We start from the raw sequence: 23,588 nt of genomic DNA on the forward strand, positions 1-23,588 counted from the left end.
GTATGCACATATGTAGCCAATATTTTTCGTATAAATATGAAAAAAACCCAAGGTTTTGGTTGTTTTTGTTTTACGGCATATCAACCCTTTGCAGGTTATTTAATGCCGAATCCAAAGATTTAAGAACATTTTTTTAATAGAATATCTTTGTTGTTTTCAAGTAGCTTTTTATTTAACTTATAGTTGGGACCCTAACAGGTACTACCACTACGAGTCAGTGGACCTGGGAGCAATGGTAATTAAAGGGTGGCTCCACATTTCCTGAAGCCCGCAAGCTGGGGCCTCACCACTGGATATAGTTTAACGTTATATCAAGGACAAAAAAAACAAACAAAAAAAACAAGGGAGATAACCGACCACTAGCGAGTGCAGTGCTGTGGAGTTCCCATCCTGAACATAATAATAATAATAATAAAACAGAAGTATAAATGACAATTATCCTTCCTCTCTGAATGTATAAGCCCATTCGAGATGAAGATGTCCAGGGGGTAGTTTTTCTTACATTCCAACGTCGATAAGTGTACAATGCATTTTTCCCCCGCAGGTTATCGGTTGGCAGCATTTGCTGTGAGACATTGTAATACTTTATGAAATCCTTTTTCCAAAACTATGTAACTCTCATTGTTTTCTTTTTTTTTTTTGTCTTTTACAGATTAATCACTTTTAAGGATATCAACCCACATTTGCCTTTTGAGGAAGCTGTACAACAAGCTATTAATGATAAATTGTATGGTATGTACAATTATTGTAAATTCTTTTTTTTTTACACGGTAGTCACCACTTATCAAGGCCAGGAAGCCACTCAGGGATAAGGGTTATTGCATGTACAGTACGTTAGTGCGGAGATTTAATGAAGTGTTTACTTAACGGGGCGGTTCATTTTGAAATTCATTTTCAGATTCTTGAGAGGGGTTTTACGGTCGAACTAATAGTACATTTTAAGCGGTGATCTACTGAATTGTTCATCTAATTATCCCCAACTCCAGTTATACATATATATATATATATATATATATATATATATATATATATTATGAAGAGATATATACATATATATATATATATATATATATATATATAAAGAGATTTTCTTTTTTTCAGTATTTACTTCAGGAATACTTAATATTTGAATGACCTGTTGACTCGCTATGAGGATGAAATGTGGACACCTCTGTTTAGCTTAATTGCCATAACTATATTTTACCAACTCTCTCTTCCTCTGTATCTCTCTCTAGATATATGTAAATTTCATCCTCATAGCGAGTCAACAGGCCATTCAAATATTAAGTATTCTTGAATAAATACTACATCTCTTTATAGAATATACATATATATATAGAATATATATATATATATATATATATATATATTGAAAAAGTTTTTAGTTATTTATACATGAAGAAAAAACAAACAAACGCGGTGTATGTATTTAACATAAATATTAATGCAAGCCAAAAAAAAAATTAATAAATAAAACAATTTATATAGAGGATAGACTAGAAATACCAACTTCTTACAATACAAACGCATTTCTCTCTTCTGTATTCCTAGTGATATTGATACTGTTTTAACGCTTAATTCAGCCTTGGGATACTATGCGCACATTGTTGTCCATACAAAGTAATACCTCTTGAGTCTAATAGATTTCCCCAACTTAACAACCGCATTGCTGGAAAGAATGTTCTTGAACACCTCTCAGTTCGTGTTACTGCCCTTTTTAAAGACTCTTCTATGATCCCCTTAGCAAGTGATGCACTCTGTAGCTCTGATGGGCAATCGCCCAGATTTGGTGTCTCGATAAAAAAAAAAAAAACGTTGGTCCCCCATTACAGAGTGGATTGAAAGCACGGAGAACATCCAACGTACAAAAACTCTTGCCTCAGTGAAACAAAATAACGTCCAAAGAAACCTAAACGAAGTTTGGAAGTCAATCCTACAAGCCGTATAACAAATTCCTGCTTGTAAATGGAGGTTATACAAAAATGATGATAAGCTAAAAATCATGCAGGTGAATAGGTGGCTGTTTCAGATGAGCAATGTTCTTTAAAGCCAGGACATGTCAGTCCTTGAAATATTTGTAAGTAAATGCACCGTAATAGTTAAGAGTAACTACTGTTTTGTAAAATATCAGCATCTCCTCTATCTCTGGCATGCACGTTTATTTTTTTTTAATTTTTACAAGGGAGTTATCACTTATAAAGGCTGGAAAACCACTCAAGGATATGGGTTAATTAGTGAATGGTAGTCATTGGGACAAGAGTATAATAATTGTTTGTAGTGGGAATTCAATATAATTTGATTATTTAAGGGGACGGCTGAGCAAGAACTTGTTTAAATTGGACTTGAAGACGACCATATTGTAGTCAGTTGGAAAGCAGGAATAGAGTTCCACAGGCGGGCAGCTCTACGAAAGAGGCTTTGTTCATGGAATCTACATTTCGATTAAAGCACAGATAGAGAATGAGAGAAATTGATGATAGTGGTTTTAGGTAAATAAGTGTTTTGTAAAAGTTTGGCTAGCAAGGACGTGCACGTCCTCTGAAAATAACGATAGAGCACAGACAGGCCTGCAACATCTCTTCTGTGGGAAAAAGGTTGCACAAAAAAGAAGAGTATCAGCTACTAGGTTTCAAACCAATTTTGGACTCTGTCAAAGTAGGATAAGAGGCTCCGAGCAGCTCTTGCCCAGGTGTTGCAATAGTACTCGATTTTAGGCCGTACTTGGCTCTTATACAGGTAGAGATTGCATTGGCAGTGAGATTTCTTCTGGTGTGGCAGAATGATTTAACTATTTTTCCGGCGACCTTAGCAACAGATTTGATGTATGCGTTCCATGTCAGATCAGAAATAAAGGCCAGACTAAGAAGACTGAAAAAACATAGTACTTCCCCAAGACGAGACCCATCTATTTCAATTGGTGCCAGATGGGGATCAGAGCGTTGATGGTGGAAATAGAGAAGTTTGGCTTTAAATGCATTAAAATTAACCAGTCACCGTTTTCCCCATGCTTAAGATCAAAAGAGAGAATCGGAGATATCTTGGTCATTTTTGTAACCAAGTGAAAGATGTGTTTGGTCAATTAATTCCTATTTCAGCCATGTAAATTATTTAGAGTTGAAAGAATACTCATATTAACACTTTTCAGTATTAACATGGCGTGCGAAACTGCTTTTTCTTCTTTTCACCAACAACAGAGATTAGACGTTCCTGCAATAAACTGCTTTTCGTTGATTCTGGTGTAATGCTGGTTCTGCAAAGTTCTAAGAGGTCCGACCTCCCAGGCTTTATTTTCTCTTTTTGGGAAGGAGTTAGTTTATTGCTAATTGCCCGAGGCGCCTTTTATGGAGCATGCCGATTGGGCTGCACAGGCTTCTTTTGCAAGGTCAGTGTGCTTTTTCTCGTAGTGGGGGAGAAATAAATACTAAGACAACGTTCTCTCTTGATATTAGTAGCTCTCCTTTCTTTTCTTCCCTGACAACAGAAACATTTGCTCTTATTAGTAGCATTTACACATTCTTCACTGCACTTCATTCACAACAGTCTAAAACAAAAGTCCCAAAACAAGTATGAACGATTTTTCATCTAAAAAAAAATTATCTTTGAGCGAAAACCTTTCTCCTTTCATTTAGTTATTTTAAACATATGACAATCATGTTGACACGTTAGTTCTCATCATGTTATGTAGTAGGTCGAACATAAAGTATTTAATCTTTGATTGAGATTGTCGGACTGACTTCCTCATCTTGGTTGTTATTGTCACAACGTTTCGGCCGTTTTGCCCTCCGGCCTTCGTCAGGTGTTTTGTATCGAACTGGGGAACCGTTTGTTAGGAGTCTCGAACCCAACCCTTTATTATTATTACGGGGGTACCGTGTTCGGACTCCAGCTAGGCTTTGGGACATAGTTGCTGATTCTCTGTTTTGAATGTTACTTTTTCACTGCCTTCGTTCAGGATTGAACTCAGCACCTTTGGGTAACTGTAAACTTTGATACAACGTCTAGGACCACTCGGCCATATGTCACTGGGACGTAATAATAATCAATCAATGAAAACACCTCATCTCAAAAATACAGACAATTACCAAGCTATTAATCTGTCTGTCGATCTATTTATTTATCTACGTGTACCATCGGTATATCTCTCGGTCTAGTTATCTATATTTCTGTATCTATCCCTCCTGCTCTATCTATCTATCTGGAGAGATAAACAAGAGATGAATATGAAGAATGATGATGACCTACTACATAACAATCAGATTACCGAAATTAAGCAATACTGAGCCTCGCCAAATGGGTAACTCCCAATGCGCTCTATGTAGGTGGAAGGTCAGATCAGATCAGATCAGGTCCTTCCTTTTGCTTTCCAATCTGTGTAGCGGTGGCGTGCGCGCACATTAACACTCATATGAAAAGATGAAGTTTACCAAACTCCATCATCTCAACTTCAGTCACAAAATGATTGTTTCGAACTGCATCTTTTCTACATGATCACAGTCGTCCCTTCGAAGTTGTAGGTTCACGTAAGTATGCTGCCATTGTTTCCTTGCAGCTGACGTATGCCATTAATGCTCATTTATCCCGTAGCCACTCTGCATAATCACCACACTAAACTATTGTAATTCCGAAAAGAAAAATAATGGAACCCCTTCCTTAACAACACTGAAAATTCTCAGCCCAATAATCTCTCTCAACTGTCGAAACTAACTGCCTTTCTTCCTTCCAATATATATATACATACATATACAAATATATATATATATATATATATATATATATATATATATATATATATATACATACACAGTGGAACGGGGAGGGAAATGTTTGTTTATGTTAAAGAAGTGTATTCTACTAAATTTCCTCATTTAGTTACAGTAAATTTACGTTAAAAATGTATATTTACATGAAACTAATTCTTATTAAATAAACGGACAAAAAATTGGTATCCATTTGTCTGAAGCTGGATACACCATTTCAGACTATTGTAGTATCTGTCTGGAGCCGGACCTCTACCATTTCAGACTAGTGTGGTATCTGTCTAGTAAAAAAATACACATATAAAAAAATCTAAACAAAACTTCTTTTCTCATTCAGAATCTGGTGCCGACCATGCCAAACAGTTTACGCAATTTAAAACTGGCAACCCTTCATTTTCTTCTCCATAGTACAACAATCTAAAACGGTATTAGTCCGGATTCAGACGGATGCTATCAGGTTGACAAGAAAGTTCTTGCGGTGTTTACCATTCAAATTCAGATGAACATATCTCACCGCAAACAAAAATTTAATGATCGAAATAAACACCGTCACAATCAACACTTTTGCGAATGCAAAACAAGTGTATTTTTTTGCCTGTAACATAAAAATATTGTGTTCGTGCCGATAATGTCGCTGAAGGCGTTTTTGATATCGTTTAGGTTTCTGAACCCTTTCAAACGCAGAAACTTGTCGAGATATTTAAAAAAAAAAATGGTAGTCGGTAGGCGATGGGGTCTGGAAAGAGTTGAGTTAGTTTCGTAGCTAAATACGTTCAACTTTTGCAGGGTCGGTTTAGTAACGTGCGTTTGGGCATTGTAATTGAGGAGAATTGAGCCTTTTCTGTTGACTAATGCTGGATATTGTTGTCGAAGTTTATAGTGCATTCCATCCATTTGCTGACATACTTCTCCACCATAATGGTTTCGCTTGTATTAAAAAAACAAAAACACCCACAATGAATGACCATATTTTGGTACAACTCTGGCGCCAGGAAGTGTTGTGGAACGTCTCTGGCAGCTAACCATTAACTGAGTGGCGGCGTTTGTCGTAAAGAACCCACTTTGCATCCCAAATCACAACTCAGCCGAAAAACGAGTCGTTCGTGTTGCATAAAAGGATGGATGACGACACTTCATAACAGTGATTTTTTTTAGGGGGGTGTCATTCAATTCATGAGGCACATCAAGTTTTTTTTGTTTTTTTTGCTATTCTTTCCCAAGTGGTTGGAAATATTTGTATACGTTACATCTAATTCAGAAAAAAATTATCTAACAGTTGTGTGTGGATTGGCTTCGACTAAGACTCTTAATTTCTTAATTGATCGTTGTCAACAACCGATAGTTGACCACTACGCTCATCATCATCAAGACTCGTCGCCGCCACGAAATTTCGTAAACCACCATTGTATTGTGCGTTCAATAGTGATTTTTGGGTTAAACGCTTCATTGATATCGAGAGCTATTTCAGCAGCTTTTCGGCCTATTAAAATTTAAAAAAAAATGTGCAAATTTACTTGTTTTAATCTTGTATTCAACGTTCTAAAAAGGTATAATTGTTTTAAAACTATTGTTATTTAAACGATTAGATAGATCGAAAAACACTCTTTAAAATGATATATAATGTAAAGTTATTATAAATAAAACTTATTCGAAAATAGATCATTTGAAATCAGAATTAAAAATCCTGCAAGAACTTTGTCAACCGAATTAAATTGTTTAAGATTGTATAGGTCCGGTTTCAAACATATACCACAAATGTCTGAAATGGTAGAGGTCTGGCTCCAGACAGATACCACAACAGTTTGAAATGGTGTGTCCAGCTTCAGACAAATGGATACCAATTTTTTTACAAGCAATACAATACGCATTTTTCAAAGCTATTTAATCATGCGTTTTGTCTGTTTATTTAATAAGAATTAGTTTCATGTAAATATACATTTTTAACGTAAATTTACTGTAATTATATGAAAAAATTTGGTAGGATACACCTTTTAACATAAACGAACATTTCCTCCCCGTTCCACTGTGTGTGTGGGTGTGTGTGTATATATATATATATATATATATATAATTTGTATATGTATGTATATATATATATATATATATATATAATTTGTATATGTATGTATATATATATATAATTTGTATATGTATGTATATATATATATAATTTGTATATGTATGTATATATATATATAATTTGTATATGTATGTATATATATATATATAATTTGTATATGTATGTATATATATATATATATAATTTGTATATGTATGTATATATATATATATATATATATATAATTTGTATATGTATGTATATATATATAATTTGTATATGTATGTATATATATAATTTGTATATGTATGTATATATATATATAATTTGTATATGTATGTATACATATATATATTTGTATATGTATGTATATATATATATTTGTATAGAAAAGTGCACTTGTATGAAAAAAAAAAACTAACTGAATTTAGATCAGATCTATGTTAAAATTAATACAATTTACAACGAAACTCAATATACAGAAATTGATAATCGAAAAAGAAGTTTTTAAAAATGTTTATTTCTTTTTTATGCCATTTCTCCCGAGAAGAAAAGTGAATTTCCATATTTATGAAATCGTTTACAAAAAAAAAAAATCCATTTGTTGTTTTGTGATCTGATGCCTGCCAATATATTATTCAAATCATGGAGTTTTGAAATTATATCGAAATTATGTCGAAACTTAAAAAAGAAAAATTCTCCTTTTCATTTTGGCCATTGCTTTCCATTAGCAGTCTCATCAGCACGTGGAAATGTAATTCCTTTGCACTCTGCCAGATTCGAGAGGAGGAAAGATTTCACACAGAATTCCTTGTATCTAGCGTCGAACATTCCCTATAATACTCTGCTCTATTGTAGATGGGGGGGGGGTCTGACATTCACTGCCATCTTTTCCATTTATTCTAGAGATGAATTTAATAATAAAATAAGAACATCTCTCTCACATTACATTATATATATATATATATATATATATATATATATATATATATATATATAAAGTAGGGAGTAATTTATTGCTTCAGAAATACATTCCTGCAACTAAAACTGGTTATAAAACTCACCATATCTTGTAGGATATGAGGACATGATTTTTCAACAAACAGAATAGTATAGGTATGTAGAAGACGAAAACTCTGATGTATTCTTGTTTTTCCCCCTTTTTTTAAAACCTATATATGAACCATTTTAGATAGGAAGAATTATAATAGAAATGTTGAGAAATGAAATTATGTAAAGAATAAGAGAGGGAAGATAAGTGATAAAGAAGAAACGATTAAAATGATAGAGAGAGAGGGAGGGTGAATGATGGAGGGGAGAGCGAGTGATAGAGGGGGAGGAGAGCGAGTGATAGAGGGGGAAGAAGGAATGATAGAGGGAGTTATAGAGAGGATGAGCGAGTGCTAGAGAGTGTGAAGGAGTGACAAAGGGGGAGAACAATCGATAGAGAGGGGGGGGGGTAAAAAGATCGAACGCGAGTGATAAAAGGTGAACGAATGAGAGAGATGTTTAGCGAGTTATATAGAGGGGGGATAGAAAAATTGATGCTTGCCATGCATAGTTCAATGTAATATGCAAACTCAATGCATGCACAAATAAATATACGTTTAACTGTTAATTTGTCAGGTTTTGATATGCATGTTAACTCAGATTGTACCAAAAACTACAAAAGAGCTAAATGTTTTAGTATCGATTCTAGCTGATAAAAAAGTTATATATATTTTTTTACTAGAAATCACTATATATTGGGTACAATATGATAATCAATAGACGTGGTTCTATAATAAAGAATTCTAAATCGGCATAATTTAAAATATATTTAAGCGTTTTTTACGACCAGAAAACGCCGGAGCTGCCTGCTAGTATAGATATATTTCATAACTTGTAAGTGGCAACCGGCTTTGCCAAGTAGTAAATATACTTAAATATAATTTATTCAGAGTTCATATTTATTAATACAGAGCCAATTCTCTATTGAATAGTGTGTTTGTGTGTATACATAACACCAAAAGATGGAGGAAGTGAGGAGGCATAGCTTTGGAAAATTTTTTATCCGAATACGATGCTCAGCATGTTAAAAAATATACATTTTGTTGTGAAAATCTAATGGATAAACATCTGAAGAAGTTGATGAGGATAGGATATTTTTACGGAAACATAATTCGTAAAATTGCCTACTCATCAATGAAACAGCTGTAATGGAAAAAATCCAGGAAATAAACGAAGGTTATAAAAAAAAGAAAACGTGAGTCTTTGAATTTTCAACAAAATTTTACACTATATATGCTCTGAACCTATTAAATAGATACATTGAGCTTAACTCCAAATTAACCGTGATTGGTTTTTTAAATTACAATCTAGACCCGTTAAATGAAAACCGTATACATTGAAAATAACGATATTTCAAAAACAAACTTCAAAATTAATATATATATATATATATATAGTACTGACTGCAAAAGTTTTAAAAAATACATGATTTTGGTGCAATCAGCTAGAATAGCGCTCCAGTCATGTTCCCTACCGTTTGAGCTATTGACAGATGAGAAAGATGTAAAATTAAACCACTTCAAGTTATGAATAAATTTGTGCATGCGCAAAAGTAATAGAAATATGTCGGCAAGTTGAAATGAACAATTTGCATTTAAACTTGCTGACATATTTCTGTACACGTTTTTCATCCATTTAGCATTTTTCTGATGGTTAACCATGACGGGATAGAAATGCTGAGTCTCCAAACTGTATCTCCAGTAATGACTGCCTTCAATAGTTGTCTCGTTACGTTTTTGCCAACTAATCCTCTGGCCTGCTTTGGGTAGGATTAAAACCGCTATCTTCAGACAATGCTCACCTGGAACGGTTAACCACCTGAAGGAGGCCAGACGAATATTTGGCCGAAACGTCGTGAAACAACAACTATGAAGACGAGGATAACAGTCCGCAAATAAATAAATAAATAAATAAATAAATATCCTCTTTTTTTAATTCTTTTGTCTAATTTTCGTATTTTCATTTTTGTAGGTTGGTCGAATTGTTGCAAATAGTATCAGTGTGTTTATTTTGTTCTATTATTTCGCGAGCACTTTCAACTTAATGGTCCAGTCGTCAAGATTCCAAAAATATGCAAGTGCGAAAAATTGAGGAAAGTGCAAACAAACGAATGGAAGTGAATTACTAGGTCCAATATCTCCTTTGGCGGGGGACCAATAAACCAAACAATACAAACGTCCTGGGTTTTTTTTTTATTTTTTTATTTTTTTTAACATATTTAAAAAAAAAAAAAAAATCTGGTTCCAAAAATAATTTTTTTTCAGATTTATAAATTTTTATTTATTTTCTGACCACCAGATGCCATAACACTCAATAGGTCAGTAGGTACTTGATTAAATCTTAAATTTTATCGCTTTGAGTCTATCCGTCACACATTTGCATTGTTGTACCTTCTATAAACTTTATACAAATTAAACAATGCTTCAAGCGAACTATTTTAACCTATTAATAATTTCTATTCTTTTTAATTACAGATGCCCTTACACTCAACGTATCAGTTGGTACTTCCTTCCGACTGAAACTGAATTACAAACTCTGTGTCCATGGCCCTGTGACGTGGAAAAAAGATGGTTTGGAACTGTGCCCTGGAGAGGAATATCTTTTGGCGCAGGACCAGTCCCTCATTTTGCAGAACATCCACGAAAACCACCAGGGAATTTACCAAGCTTTTGATATGCATCATAAAGAAGTTTCACATTATATTGTTAATATACGCAAAGGTGTGTATGACTTTCCTTTTGCTTGGATGGCTTTTTTTTATTCATATATGTCAGATGAATAATTAAATAATAATGTAGACACTTTTGTCTACTTAGCCATACTGATGAGCCGTGATATAGAGAAATAGCTATGGATAACAGTACATGTTATATTATATATGTGTGTGCGTGTGTGCACATGCATATGTAAATTTTAAAAATATATGGCAATTAAACTACACAGAATCTTCCATATATATATATATATATTATATAGACAAATATTACATAGTCGCAACACTGAATATGCTAATGTTTTGGAAGGATTAGTTTATTAAACCAAAAGCTCTTTGTCAGGCAACAGAAATAAAGTTTATCCGCTATTCATTATCTATGACGAATAGCAGATAAACATTATTTTTGTTGCCTGTAGAAGAGCCTTTGGTTTTTACTAAACCAATTGTTCCGAATCATTAGCATATTCAGTGTTGCAACTATGTAATATTTGTCTATATAAATAAAAATATTATAATCTCTTTTTATTGAGCACTGTTAATAATTTCGTTTTAATTCATGGGGGTTTTCTCCTGAATACCTCTAACTTGGTGTGCGTATATATATATATATATATATATATATATATATATATATATATATATACACACTCCTATAATTTTTGTGTGTGTATTGATATGAATATTAAAAAGAAAACGCAACTTTGTTATATATGCGTCGTGGAATTTTATTCATCTGCAAAAGATCTAGCTAATTTGCATATTATTTTAAACATTCTTTTTAATTCTATAATAATTTTTTCGATTTTCTTATGGAATGATCATCTTTACTTAACTATTATGTATAATTATATTCAGGCAGGTATTCTACATTATTTATACTTGCGTAATATTTGCGTAAAAAATTATAGGAAACACAAACCTTTTCCATATATATTTATGTACGAGTATATATATATTTGGTAAAACATTTAAAAAATTGCCTGCCAAACTTCTGTCAGTTTTTGTTCTACGAATATGAACTTTAATATATAGGGTATTCGAACCTATACGAAACTTTATATTTGAGTTTTAGCCGGGAAAAATCAGTGCAAAAGTGTGAAAATTAAAATGATATTTGGCAGGTGAAGGTCGAACAACGGCATTACGGATATGCATGCATAACGTAATAACTATTTGTTCACGTTTAATTTTTAGCCGTGCAGCAAGCATGTCTTCATAGCTCAGGCATTAACGTCACAGGAAAGTAAATCATATACTAAACGTTTTGGTTTCGATTCTCGGTGCTGGCGCACGAGTTATTGTTTTTAAATTTTTTAAATCATTACAATATATTGGGTCCAATATAATATAATAATAAATACGAAATCTATATTAATGAAAATATATATTTGAGCGTATTTTACGATCGGGCAATGCCGGGTGGCCTGCCAGTATATGAATTTTGGAATTAAATTCAGTAAATAAGAAAAAATTACGACAGATTTATTATTTGACAAGGAATACAAAAATTTAAAGTTTCTTCCTTAATCCATGGATTTTCAATAAAATGCTCATCTCAGGCTTTTTAGCAAGATTATGTTCATAAGGAGTCATCAATTTTGCTATAAAGCACATAGATTGAAAAACTAAAAACTTGCATGAAAAGCCTAAAAGAAATCGAGATTAAAAAAGAAAAGATATTCCATGGTGTAGTTAGATTCAATGAAGAAAATTAGAGGCACATTCTTAAGAACAAACGCATTGAAGAAAGGTATCACCTAGACCAGATGGAGAGCTTTCTAATGCTCACATGTATAAAGTAATCCATAAAACACGATAAGTAAAAACCCACTTTAAATTGTAATATTTTCACAAGCGTACTGTACGAAAGACTTTTCTAAAAAAGATTGTTAGATGAAGTTCACTAAAAATGTTATGCAATTAATATATCTTAAATTAAATATGTTTTTTTTAATATATTGAATAATAGAATACAATTAATATACCCTAAATTTATATATTAAAAACATGAAAAATATTTAAATAATATAATACAATTAATATATCTTAAATTAATATATTAAAATATATAAAAAATATTTAAATAATCATAGAATATAATATATCTTAAATATATTAAAAAGCATTAAAAATATTTAAATAATAAAATACAATTAAACTATCTTAAATTATTTTAATAAAAATATAAAAAATATTTAAATAATAATAGAATACAATTAATATATCTTAAATATATATATATTAAAAAAACATGAAAAATATTTAAATAATAGAATACAATAAATATTTCTTAAATTAATATATTAAAAAACAAAACTATTTTAATAATCATAGAATACAATTAATATATCTTAAATTAATATATTAAAATATAAAAAATATTTAACTGATCATAGAATACAATTAATATTTCTTAAGTTAATATATTAAAATATAAAAAATATTTAACTAATCATAGAATACAATTAATATATCTTAAATTAATATATTAAAATATAAAAAATATTTAACTAATCATAGAATACAATTAATATATCTTAAATTAATATATTAAAATATAAAAAATATTTAACTGATCATAGAATACAATTAATATTTCTTAAGTTAATATATTAAAATATAAAAAATATTTAACTAATCATAGAATACAATTAATATATCTTAAATTAATATATTAAAATATAAAAACTATTTAACTAATCATAGAATACAATTAATATATTAAAATATAAAAAATATTTAACTAATCATAGAATACAATTAATATATCTTAAATTAATATATTAAAATATAAAAAAATATTTAACTAATCATAGAATACAATTAATATATCCTGAATTAATATATTAAAATATAAAAAATATTTAACTAATCATAGAATACAATTAATATATCTTAAATTAATATATTAAAATATAAAAAATATTTAACTAATCATAGAATACAATTAATATATCTTAAATTTATATATTAAAATATAAAAAATATTTAACTAATCATAGAATACAATTAATATATCTTAAATTAATATATTAAAATATAAAAACTATTTAACTAATCATAGAATACAATTAATATTTCTTAAGTTAATATATTACAAACCATAAAAATTTTAAATTAATATTTCTTAAATTAATATTACAATTTTATTTTAATAATATAGACATATATACAGACGATCTAATAAAATAACACCTAATTTCCTTTGTACATTTATGAACAAATCATGATTTGTTAAATTTTGAAGCAAAATATTGCAAAACTACAGATAGACTGACGCTTCTTTCAAAACGTCCTGATTTGCATATACACACGCTTTCTAGAAAAGTCAATGTGTGAGTTATTTGCAATTTTTGAAAATTATAGGCAGTGTTTGTATATGACTTATGCAATCAAGGAACGAACACATAAATAAAACGGAACGACAAAAATGAATGAAACGACAAAAATGAATGAAACGACAAAAATGAACCAAACGAAACGACAAAAATGAACGAAACAGGACAAGAAAAAATGAATGAAACGAAACGACAAAAATGAATGAAACAGGACAAGAAAAAAAATGAATGAAACGAAACGACAAAAATGAATGAAACGGAACGACAAAAATGAACGAAACAGGACAAGAAAAAATGAATGAAACGAAACGACAAAAATGAATGAAACAGGACAAGAAAAAATGAATGAAACGAAACGACAAAAATGAATGAAACGAAACGACAAAAACGAACGAAACAGGACAAGAAAAAATGAACGAAACGAAACGACAAAAATGAACGAAACGACAAAAATGAATGAAACGACAAAAATGAATGAAACGACAAAAATGAATGAAACGACAAAAATGAACCAAACGAAACGACAAAAATGAACGAAACAGGACAAGAAAAAATGAATGAAACGAAACGACAAAAATGAATGAAACAGGACAAGAAAAAAAATGAATGAAACGACAAAAATGAACGAAACAGGACAAGAAAAAATGAATAAAACGACAAAAATGAATGAAACAGGACAAGAAAAATGAATGAAACGAAACGACAAAAATGAATGAAACGAAACGACAAAAATGAACGAAACAGGACAAGAAAAAATGAACGAAACGAAACGACAAAAATGAATGAAACAGGACAAGAAAAAAAATGAATGAAACGAAACGACAAAAATGAATGAAACGAAACGACCAAAATGAACGAACCAGGACAAGAAAAAATGAACGAAACGAAACGACAAAAATGAATGAAACAGGACAAGAAAAAAAATGAATGAAACGAAACGACAAAAATGAATGAAACAGGACAAGAAAAAATGAATAAAACGAAACGACAAAAATGAACGAAACAGGACAAGAAAAAATGAACGAAACGAAACGACAAAAATGAATGAAACAGGACAAGAAAAAATGAATGAAACGAAACGACAAAAATGAATGAAACAGGACAAGAAAAAAATGAATGAAACGAAACGACAAAAATTAATGAAACGAAACGACAAAAATGAACGAAACAGGACAAGAAAAAATGAACGAAACGAAACGACAAAAATGAACGAAACAGGACAAGAAAAAATGAATGAAACGAAACGACAAAAATGAATGAAACGAAACGACAAAAATGAATGAAACAGGGCAAGAAAAAAAATGAATGAAACGAAACGACAAAAATGAATGAAACGGAACGACAAAAATGAACGAAACAGGACAAGAAAAAATGAATGAAACGAAACGACAAAAATGAATGAAACAGGACAAGAAAATGAACGAAATGGAATGACAAATGCCAGATTTTTTAAGCATTTTAGCCTAGCAAACTAAAAGTGAACGAAAATATTGAAAAAAAAATAGAACGACAGAAAAACGCAGCTGCTCGTCTGTCTATTCAAGGAAATCAGTGATATTCTTTAAAGAAAAGGCTGAACAAATTCTCAACAGCCTGGAAGGAATTCAACCCGACAGAAACAGACATTTTAGAATTTATCTTCATCTCTCATTATATATATATATATATATATATATATATATATATATATATATATATATATATATATATATAACGAAAAAAAACGTGCAGACACGAAATAGTTGATCAAAATTTCCAGGATGGATGCTTCAGGTTGTCTGATTTACAACGCATCAACCCTTTTTAGTTTATCATTTGTGAAATGAAATTCGTATTGAATACGATTCGTTGAACACAAGTTGCTCCCTTCCCCATAGATATCTGGGATGTAGGTTTCGAAAAATAGAACAATGCATATTAGAAAGACTAGCTCGTGGGGAGCAGGCATTGCCGGGTTTTAAAATCCGCTTAAATATATAATTGACTAGCAGGGCGACTCAAGGTTGTCCGGGATTGAATTAGAATCAACAAATATTTCACCTCTCCTATATTTTATTATCGATGAAATCGTCCATTTTTCAAATCAAATCGATTGATTGCCTGATTTAGTTTGGGACCCACCGTCGTGCACCGGGCGGAAGTTTCACACGCTTCCCCACAGTGACAGTCCACAATATATTGTAGTTTACATTGCATTGTAGAGAACCTCTAGTTTTTAATATAATATACAAGAAAAGGTATATATGTAGCCAAAAAACAAATATTGGAATGAATCTAGAAACAATGTCTTACTTGAAATAGCAATTAATATCTACGAGGGGCGTGCAATAAGTAATGCCCCTGACCCACTTCCCATAGGAGTAGAGCAACGAAACTTGGCACAGTCTTTCTCTACATAGGAACCACCCAGAGTTATGCATTTCTCTCATCGTTTGATGCAGCTCTGGAGACAGTTTTTGCAGAACACCCCAGGTTGTTCGTCCAACCACGACGTCACTTCAGAAATCAAGGCTGCATCATCTGGGAAACGCTTTCCTTTCCAAAAATCTTCATGGCTGGGAAGAGGTGAAAGTCAGAGGGTGCAAGGTCAGGAGAGTAGGGAGGATGGGGGAGGGTTTCATAACCACACGCCCGTGCTTCTGATCTGGTGACATGCGAGTTGTGGACCGGACCGTTGTCCTGCAGAAGGAGGGTACCTTTGCTGATCTTGCCCCGCCTCTTCATTTTGATAATTTCTCTTAATTTCCTCAAAAGTGAAGATCCTGTAATCTTCTGATACCCTTTGCCAGGAAGTCTGTCATCACTACACCGTCCTGTTCCCAGAAGACTTTGAGCATGACCTTGCCAGCGGGGGGTTGTACCCTTGCCTTCTTTGAAGGTGGTGAGTTCAAGTGCTTCCACTGCATTGATTGGGCTTTGGTCTCTGGACCATAGTGATGGACCCAGGTTTCATCCTGTGTAATCAGTCTTTTGAAAAACTTTGACTTATCTTTTTCGCACATCTCCAAATTCATCCTCGAGTATTAGACGCGTTCTCGCTTCTGGAATGGTGTGAGCAACCTGGGAATCCATCTGGCAGACACCTTATGCATATGAAAATGGTCATGAATGATAGTTTCCACAGATCCTGTAGTAATCTTGACATCTTGGGCTATTTAACGAATAGTAATGCGCCGATCTTCCAAAATGGCAGCCTTAAGTTGCCGGCAGATGCCTAATCAATGGCAAAAGGGGTGGGGGGACACCAGGTCTGGGAGCTGTTTCCACAGACTTCCGGCCATGTTTGAATTCACGATGCCAGCGTTTTACAAGGTCATATGATCGGACATTATCACCATAAGTTTCTTTCATTTCATCAAAAGTTTCCTGTGATGTGTGTCCTTTCAAATACAAAAACCGGATCACTGCTCGACATTCAGCAGGCTCCATTTCACACCTGACTCAGTTCAAACACCTGTAAAACAGAAACCACGATTAGTTCAGAGCTGTAATTTGCTACATAACCCGAAGAGGTATAAAGCATAGCACATGCAAAATGGTAGCTGGACCAGACAACTGGAAGTGGATCAGGGGCATTACTTATTGCACGCCCCTCGTAATACGCAATAAACGTACAATATAGTAGAAAGACTCGTTTTCAAATGCTTAGAAAAATTTCCCTTCTCTAAATAATAGCCACAAAAAAATCAAACATGTGAAATGGGTACCAGACGATTGTACTTGTTTAATACTACTATATAGTACTGTACTTGTAGAAGACAGTGAGTAATATTCCGACCTCAGAATAATAAAACCAAAATATCAAATAAAAGAAAGAGCGAATATTTATCTAGAGAAGGTAAGAAAATTTCAGTATTTTGTGTACACGCGTGTCTGTGAGTGTACCGCGTAAACATGCCCGAAGTTAAAAAATGTTTATTTCGTGTATGTTCATTGCGCATGCGTATGTCTGGTGTTTACAATAGATCGCTAGTATATACATTGTATGTTCATTGTGTATGTGTGTGGGTATATACGACAGTTCGTTAGTGTATACATAATCGTCTTACTTTTTAACGAAAATAGGCCTGTCGAGGCGTAAGGAAAATTGCATGTATTCACATCACAGTCAGACGAAAGAGAAAGAGAGAGAGAGAGAGAGAGAGAGAAAGAGAGAGAGAGAGAGAGAGAGAGGTAAATGACGGAAGTAGCTCGAGAGCAGAACAGGAAGTAGAAATGCCTCCTGTCGGACATATCTAAAGTTGAGACAAGGGCAAATAACCGGTGCGTCATTGAGTTATATTTGTGCGCGCGTGCGCGCGACATATCTAGTAGCGTATCAGTCTGAAAAGCATCTGCACATATACGAAAGCAACAATCATCATATGCAGACTGAACTGGCTTTCTCCGAAGGACGAAGTTCATGGGAGTGTGGAATTCACATGCAGTCCTCAGTCGCATGTATAAGCTCGTCAGGCGAGATGATGAAGTTTTGGCGATCTTGCAAGGATATGTCAATGTCATCCTACATACAGCGTAAATATTCACCCATTTGACACCGTCAAAACTTGACGTTGCTCAACTTCGGGGATTCCACGTGATTATTCCGCATATTTAATACCGTTAACAAAAACGTTCAGTTTACATGGTTAAATCTATTCAGCAGTTTACATAGTAAAATCTGTTCAATCTAATGGTCACTCAATAACAATACTTAACCTTAAACTTAAAGGGAGAAGTTAGTACGCTGTAGTGTTGGAACTTGTAATCGGGATCAGGAATCGAAAAAAATCAGAACTTTGGAGGTATCGGAATCTTTATTGGAAAAATGTGTGTCTACTTTCTGATGCCAAAAACGATTCCTTAAATTATTTTTTTTTTGATTTTGTTAAAAACAAACTCTTCCACTAGGTACACTGCTAATAATAAAATAAATATTTATTGATTTTAAACTATCAGTAAAACTAAAATCTATTGATCCAGACCCGCCCCAACAAGTGTGGTTTTACGTTTGAGAAAATATATACACGCTCAGCATGCGGTTTTATGATAATCGACGCAAAATAACTTTATATTATTACATAAGACATATTAAAGATTTATAAAGAATCAGAATCGGTAATTGTATCGGAATTGGAGGGGGTGGAATTGTCCCATAAATAGCACATGGCAGAAGTATACAAAACAGAGAAACACAATAATATCCCACTTTATTATCGAAGCTTTCCTCAAACCCTCTGAAGTGTCGTCTATCACCGCCGCCAAAGGGTACGAACACCCGAAGTTTGAAACCCCTGTCCTGAAGCCTCAGCTATTTAGGAAATCAGAAATACTGATTATTATAATTTTTGTTTGTATTTACGAAATTTATTTTTTATTTAGATGTTTTTTTTTATCAATTTATTTTCAATCAGGAAATAAACTGGATTCAAATAAAAATCCAAACTGATTAACAGTTTTCTTCAGAGAATCCTTCAAAGAGTCTTGAAGGAATTTCCGTTTTCTTTTTTGTTCCTTGTTATTTCATCGCTAGAATTCAAGCCTTTGATTAGGGTCATGATAAATTCTAATTAGTGAATTCTTAAAAAAAAAAGAAAAAAAGAAAAGAAAAAGGGAACAAAAAAAAAGTGTTTATCCTTTCGGTAATTAAACAAAAATTACATTGGGGCAGATCTTATCGATTTTAAAATATTCAGGTCAGATTTCCCGAGGATAGAAATCAATCAATCAATGAGAACAATGGCTTATCGATCCACAACCAAGAAATTTGTTTCAATTGAGAGAGTGAGTGAGTGTGGGAAGAGAGAGAGAGAGAGAGAGAGAGAGAGAGAGAGAGAGATTCTTACTCCCCCCCCCCAAAAAAAAAAATGGTGCGAACATGTGAATATGTTGCTTGAGCAGCGAAATATCAATATTGACCTTCCGGGAAGTTCATAGAGTATTTGGATTTTTAACAAGTGATCAAACAGTTGATTCATTTTAAGTCAATAGATAAAATTAGAAAATGTTGAAATATTGCAAAATAACATGTAATTAGTTATAAATATTCATGTGTTAACATGATTAGTTCTTCAAATAGAAACCTTTTGAAGAATTAAGAAAAATATTCAATAGTGTTTTTGAAAGTTTTTTTTTTTATACAAGGGTTAATAATCTATTTACTAATACGTATGCTGTGTGTGTGTCAGTGTGTGGCAGGGTTTTCAGATTAAAAATTATTCGACCTGGAAATCCTATGCATAAAAGAGGAAGATAGAAGGCAACATACCACGAATATTAAATTAGTATATAGATACACCAATTTAATGTTCGCAGCATGCAACCACTCTTCCACCACCAATCCAATAAATATAATCTCCCAAATCACGGAAAACGCAGTGTAAAAAAATAAAAATAGATAAAAAATAAATGATCTCCAATCTCTGGTCCCCCCTCGTCAAATTTTCACAAGAAACACCCGTCTGGAAGAAAACAGTATCATTATTTTCCCCCACGCTTTATATGTGCCATAACTTCAACGTAGATTCCATGAGCAAAGCTTCTTTCTTAGAACTGCACGCCTATGCAATTGTCTTCCGTTTTCCTGCTTTCCAGCTGACTAAAATATGGTTGTCTTCAAGTCTAACGTAAACAAGTTAACGTATCAGTTAACAAATTTACTGAATTTCTATTATAAATGATTACTATATTGTCCAATTTCTATTGTACACTCTTTAACCCTTATCCTTAAGTGGCATCTTTGCCTTGATAAGTGGTGATGCCTATGAAAAAAATGATAACCGATGTCACTTTTGGACCGTACGTGAAACTAAAGCATACCTTCGTCTTTTGGCTAGGATCTAAGGGTAATATTTGTTCTAACTAAAGATGGTATAATGATATCGTGTGGTTTCTATTCGCGCCGGGCGTCAATGTAATAATATATCACAAACTCCTATGAGGATATTGGAGATAAACCTTAATAACCAGATTTAATCTGACACTACATTAACCAGATTACTTAGATAAATACTTTTACAGTTTTAACAAAAGGAGCTACAATAATATCACGCGGTCTCCATTTACGCTTAACGGCCACCCAATGCCCAGCAGCAATATACAGGATGTCCAAAAAGATAAAGGATTGAAAATCTTTGTCATTTTACCATTATTATTTTTTCTATTTTTCGGATATTTTACGGATAATTAATTATGAAAATTAATTGTGGATAGGTGTAGCATTGAACAACGTACGAAAGTTAGGGAATTCTTTTACCAAAATTAATTGCTTTAACTCAAAGAACTTATCGACGCCATTTTTCATGCAAGAGAAAGCCCAAGCCACAACACAATTAGAAACCTTCTGCGCCGATTTGAAGAGTCTATATTAACAAACCCCAAACCCTGCAAGAGTTGAAGGATAACAGCAGGAACGAAATAAGGGAGTTAAATCGCAATCCAGAGATTCTGGTATCTGTCACGAATAATCTTTTGGAAAGAGCACAAATATGCGAAGCTGAAAATGGGCAACATTTTAAAGACATTGTTTTTCATATATCAATATTTTTTTTAATTTTGCTTGTTTTTAAAAGTTTCTCAATGTCTTCGTCAGACTGTGTTTAACTTACAGAAATATATCAAAACTAAAGTATCTATTTAAGTTTCAAACTCTACAGTGATTTTTGGACATCCTGTATTACATATGAAAAATATAACTGGAATTTCTTCAAGTCCCGCTTGTATCATTTCAAGTATTCGTACTACTATTCTCATCGGTATAATAATTTTCACAACATTGCTCTTCATGTATCGTAGAAACATTACCGCCATTGAAATTGAAAAATAAATGCTCTCCATTCTAAGGGGGATTACTCAAAACTATTTTCTTGGATTAATTCACAGTTCTTGACACTGTCCAACTTTCCCTCAACATATGGATTAAATAGTAGGAAAGACAAGACTATCAAGCCATGGTTGTGCAACGAGAGAATAAGAACGTAGAAATAGAACCAGATAAATCACCCATCTTCGAAAATCTTCTGCGACTAACCTTTACCCCTGACCTGAAGTAGAAGAGCTATACCAAATCCGTTGCCAAAAAAATCACTGAAAATATGGTGGGGTTGTTCTATCGTTCCAGAAAGTATCTCCATCACGACGCAACCCTCTACCTGTATAAGAACCCAAGAGTCAAATGCGCCCTAGTTGGCACAGCTGATGTGGGACCCCTAAAAGCATCCTTTCCTGCTTTTAAAGGGCACTGGACCGTTTTCGAAATTTAGTGGGAAATGGCCCTTTTCGCCTCCCTACTCCCTCTTTCTCACAGATGAGAAGTTGCGAATCTGACTTTTCTCTATCTATATATTATGGTAAGTGTTCGACCAAGCTCCAATCTATGGTCCGTCCTCAGCAAATACTAGCCTAGCTAAAGCAAATAAATACTCGCACTGTTGAGAAAGGTCCTATTTGCGGACTGTGAAACGTTTTTACATGTTTTTTCTATGCGCTGATGAAACCCAAGTTGTGCAAATTATAAATGATGAACTATTACATACTTATATGCCAACCCCGTTGGTTGAAACAATTGTACGCAAGGTGTTACCAATAAAAGACAAACATTTTTAAAAATGAGTAAATACTTACGTGTCTATTCCTTTTAACGTCGTATCTTTATGAAAAATATTTATAGCTCTAGTATCGCACTCTTGAGCTATCTAAATTAAGCTTTTGTTATTTATTCATATTTAATTACTATCCCAAGTGGTTAAATTACATATAAACATATTAGCCGCATATATATGGAAATATGGGGTTTAATCATATTCGCCTTTTATTTATAGCAATCCGTTAAGTTATGAATCGCAATGTAATTACAGAGCATATAACAAATAACTGAAAATATTTTCGAATTTCATGATGTTGACTATTATTCGTTTAAGTACCTTGGCGTGCATAATTCTTGACACCACCTGTTTCGTAGCGCAAAATAATTAATTTAATTATTATATCAATCAATGAATATATTCTGCCTGAAACCCATCAGAAGAAAACGCACTTATCAATTCATTAAAAGAAAAAAGAAATATATATGGTCGGGATTCCAAAATCCGAAAATTGCAATTACCCTTTTCTTTTATTACGCCACGTTTGAATGTTCAAGTAAATGTTCAAGTAAATAAATTAAATTTAAATCCCGTATTAATAAACTATATTCATTTTGATATGCATTAATGCAAACATTTTATTTAATATAAAATATGTAAAAAATACGTTAATATTTCGACGATAAACATCATCTTCAGAATTTTATACATTTTTTTCCTTGCCAAGATGTTAAATTAAAGGGGAAAAAAACAGTGAAGAATCTGTGCGTTGTCTGTCGATGGTGTTATTTTGAAATGCCAGATTACGCTTGGCGCACGTAATATGAAAGAGTTGTGTTTTCCATGATATAAGCGTTGTTCAATTTAACATTATAGTGAGGGGGAAAAGACCAAAGAAAAATAATAAAGAAAAGATGCATAAAATTATGACGTCTATCGTCGAAATATTAATTAAACGAATTAATATCTGATTATTTTCATAATATTGCGTTGTAATTTGGCTTATAAACGCATTTTATAAGTAATTTATTTTAAACTTTAAACAACGCTTCTATTACGGAGAATAACTCTAAATTTCATTTAATATTTTATTAATTTATTATGTAT

General features: G+C 32.5%; 1 protein-coding gene across 1 annotated transcript in view; it reads left to right on the top strand.

Moving 5' to 3' along the window:
* The window catches only part of LOC145292383 (semaphorin-2A-like), a 158,425-nt gene that overhangs the window by 109,231 nt on the left and 25,606 nt on the right, over positions 1 to 23,588 (top strand). Inside the window, exons 8-9 of the mRNA XM_080138712.1 lie at positions 653 to 732; positions 10,341 to 10,586. Coding sequence (XP_079994838.1) covers positions 653 to 732; positions 10,341 to 10,586 — 326 coding nt within the window. The remainder of the gene's footprint in view (positions 1 to 652; positions 733 to 10,340; positions 10,587 to 23,588) is intronic.

This window comes from Euprymna scolopes, chromosome 13, assembly GCF_053919585.1.
Source record: "Euprymna scolopes isolate OS-2025 chromosome 13, ASM5391958v1, whole genome shotgun sequence".
Classification (NCBI taxonomy): Eukaryota; Metazoa; Mollusca; class Cephalopoda; order Sepiida; family Sepiolidae; genus Euprymna; species Euprymna scolopes.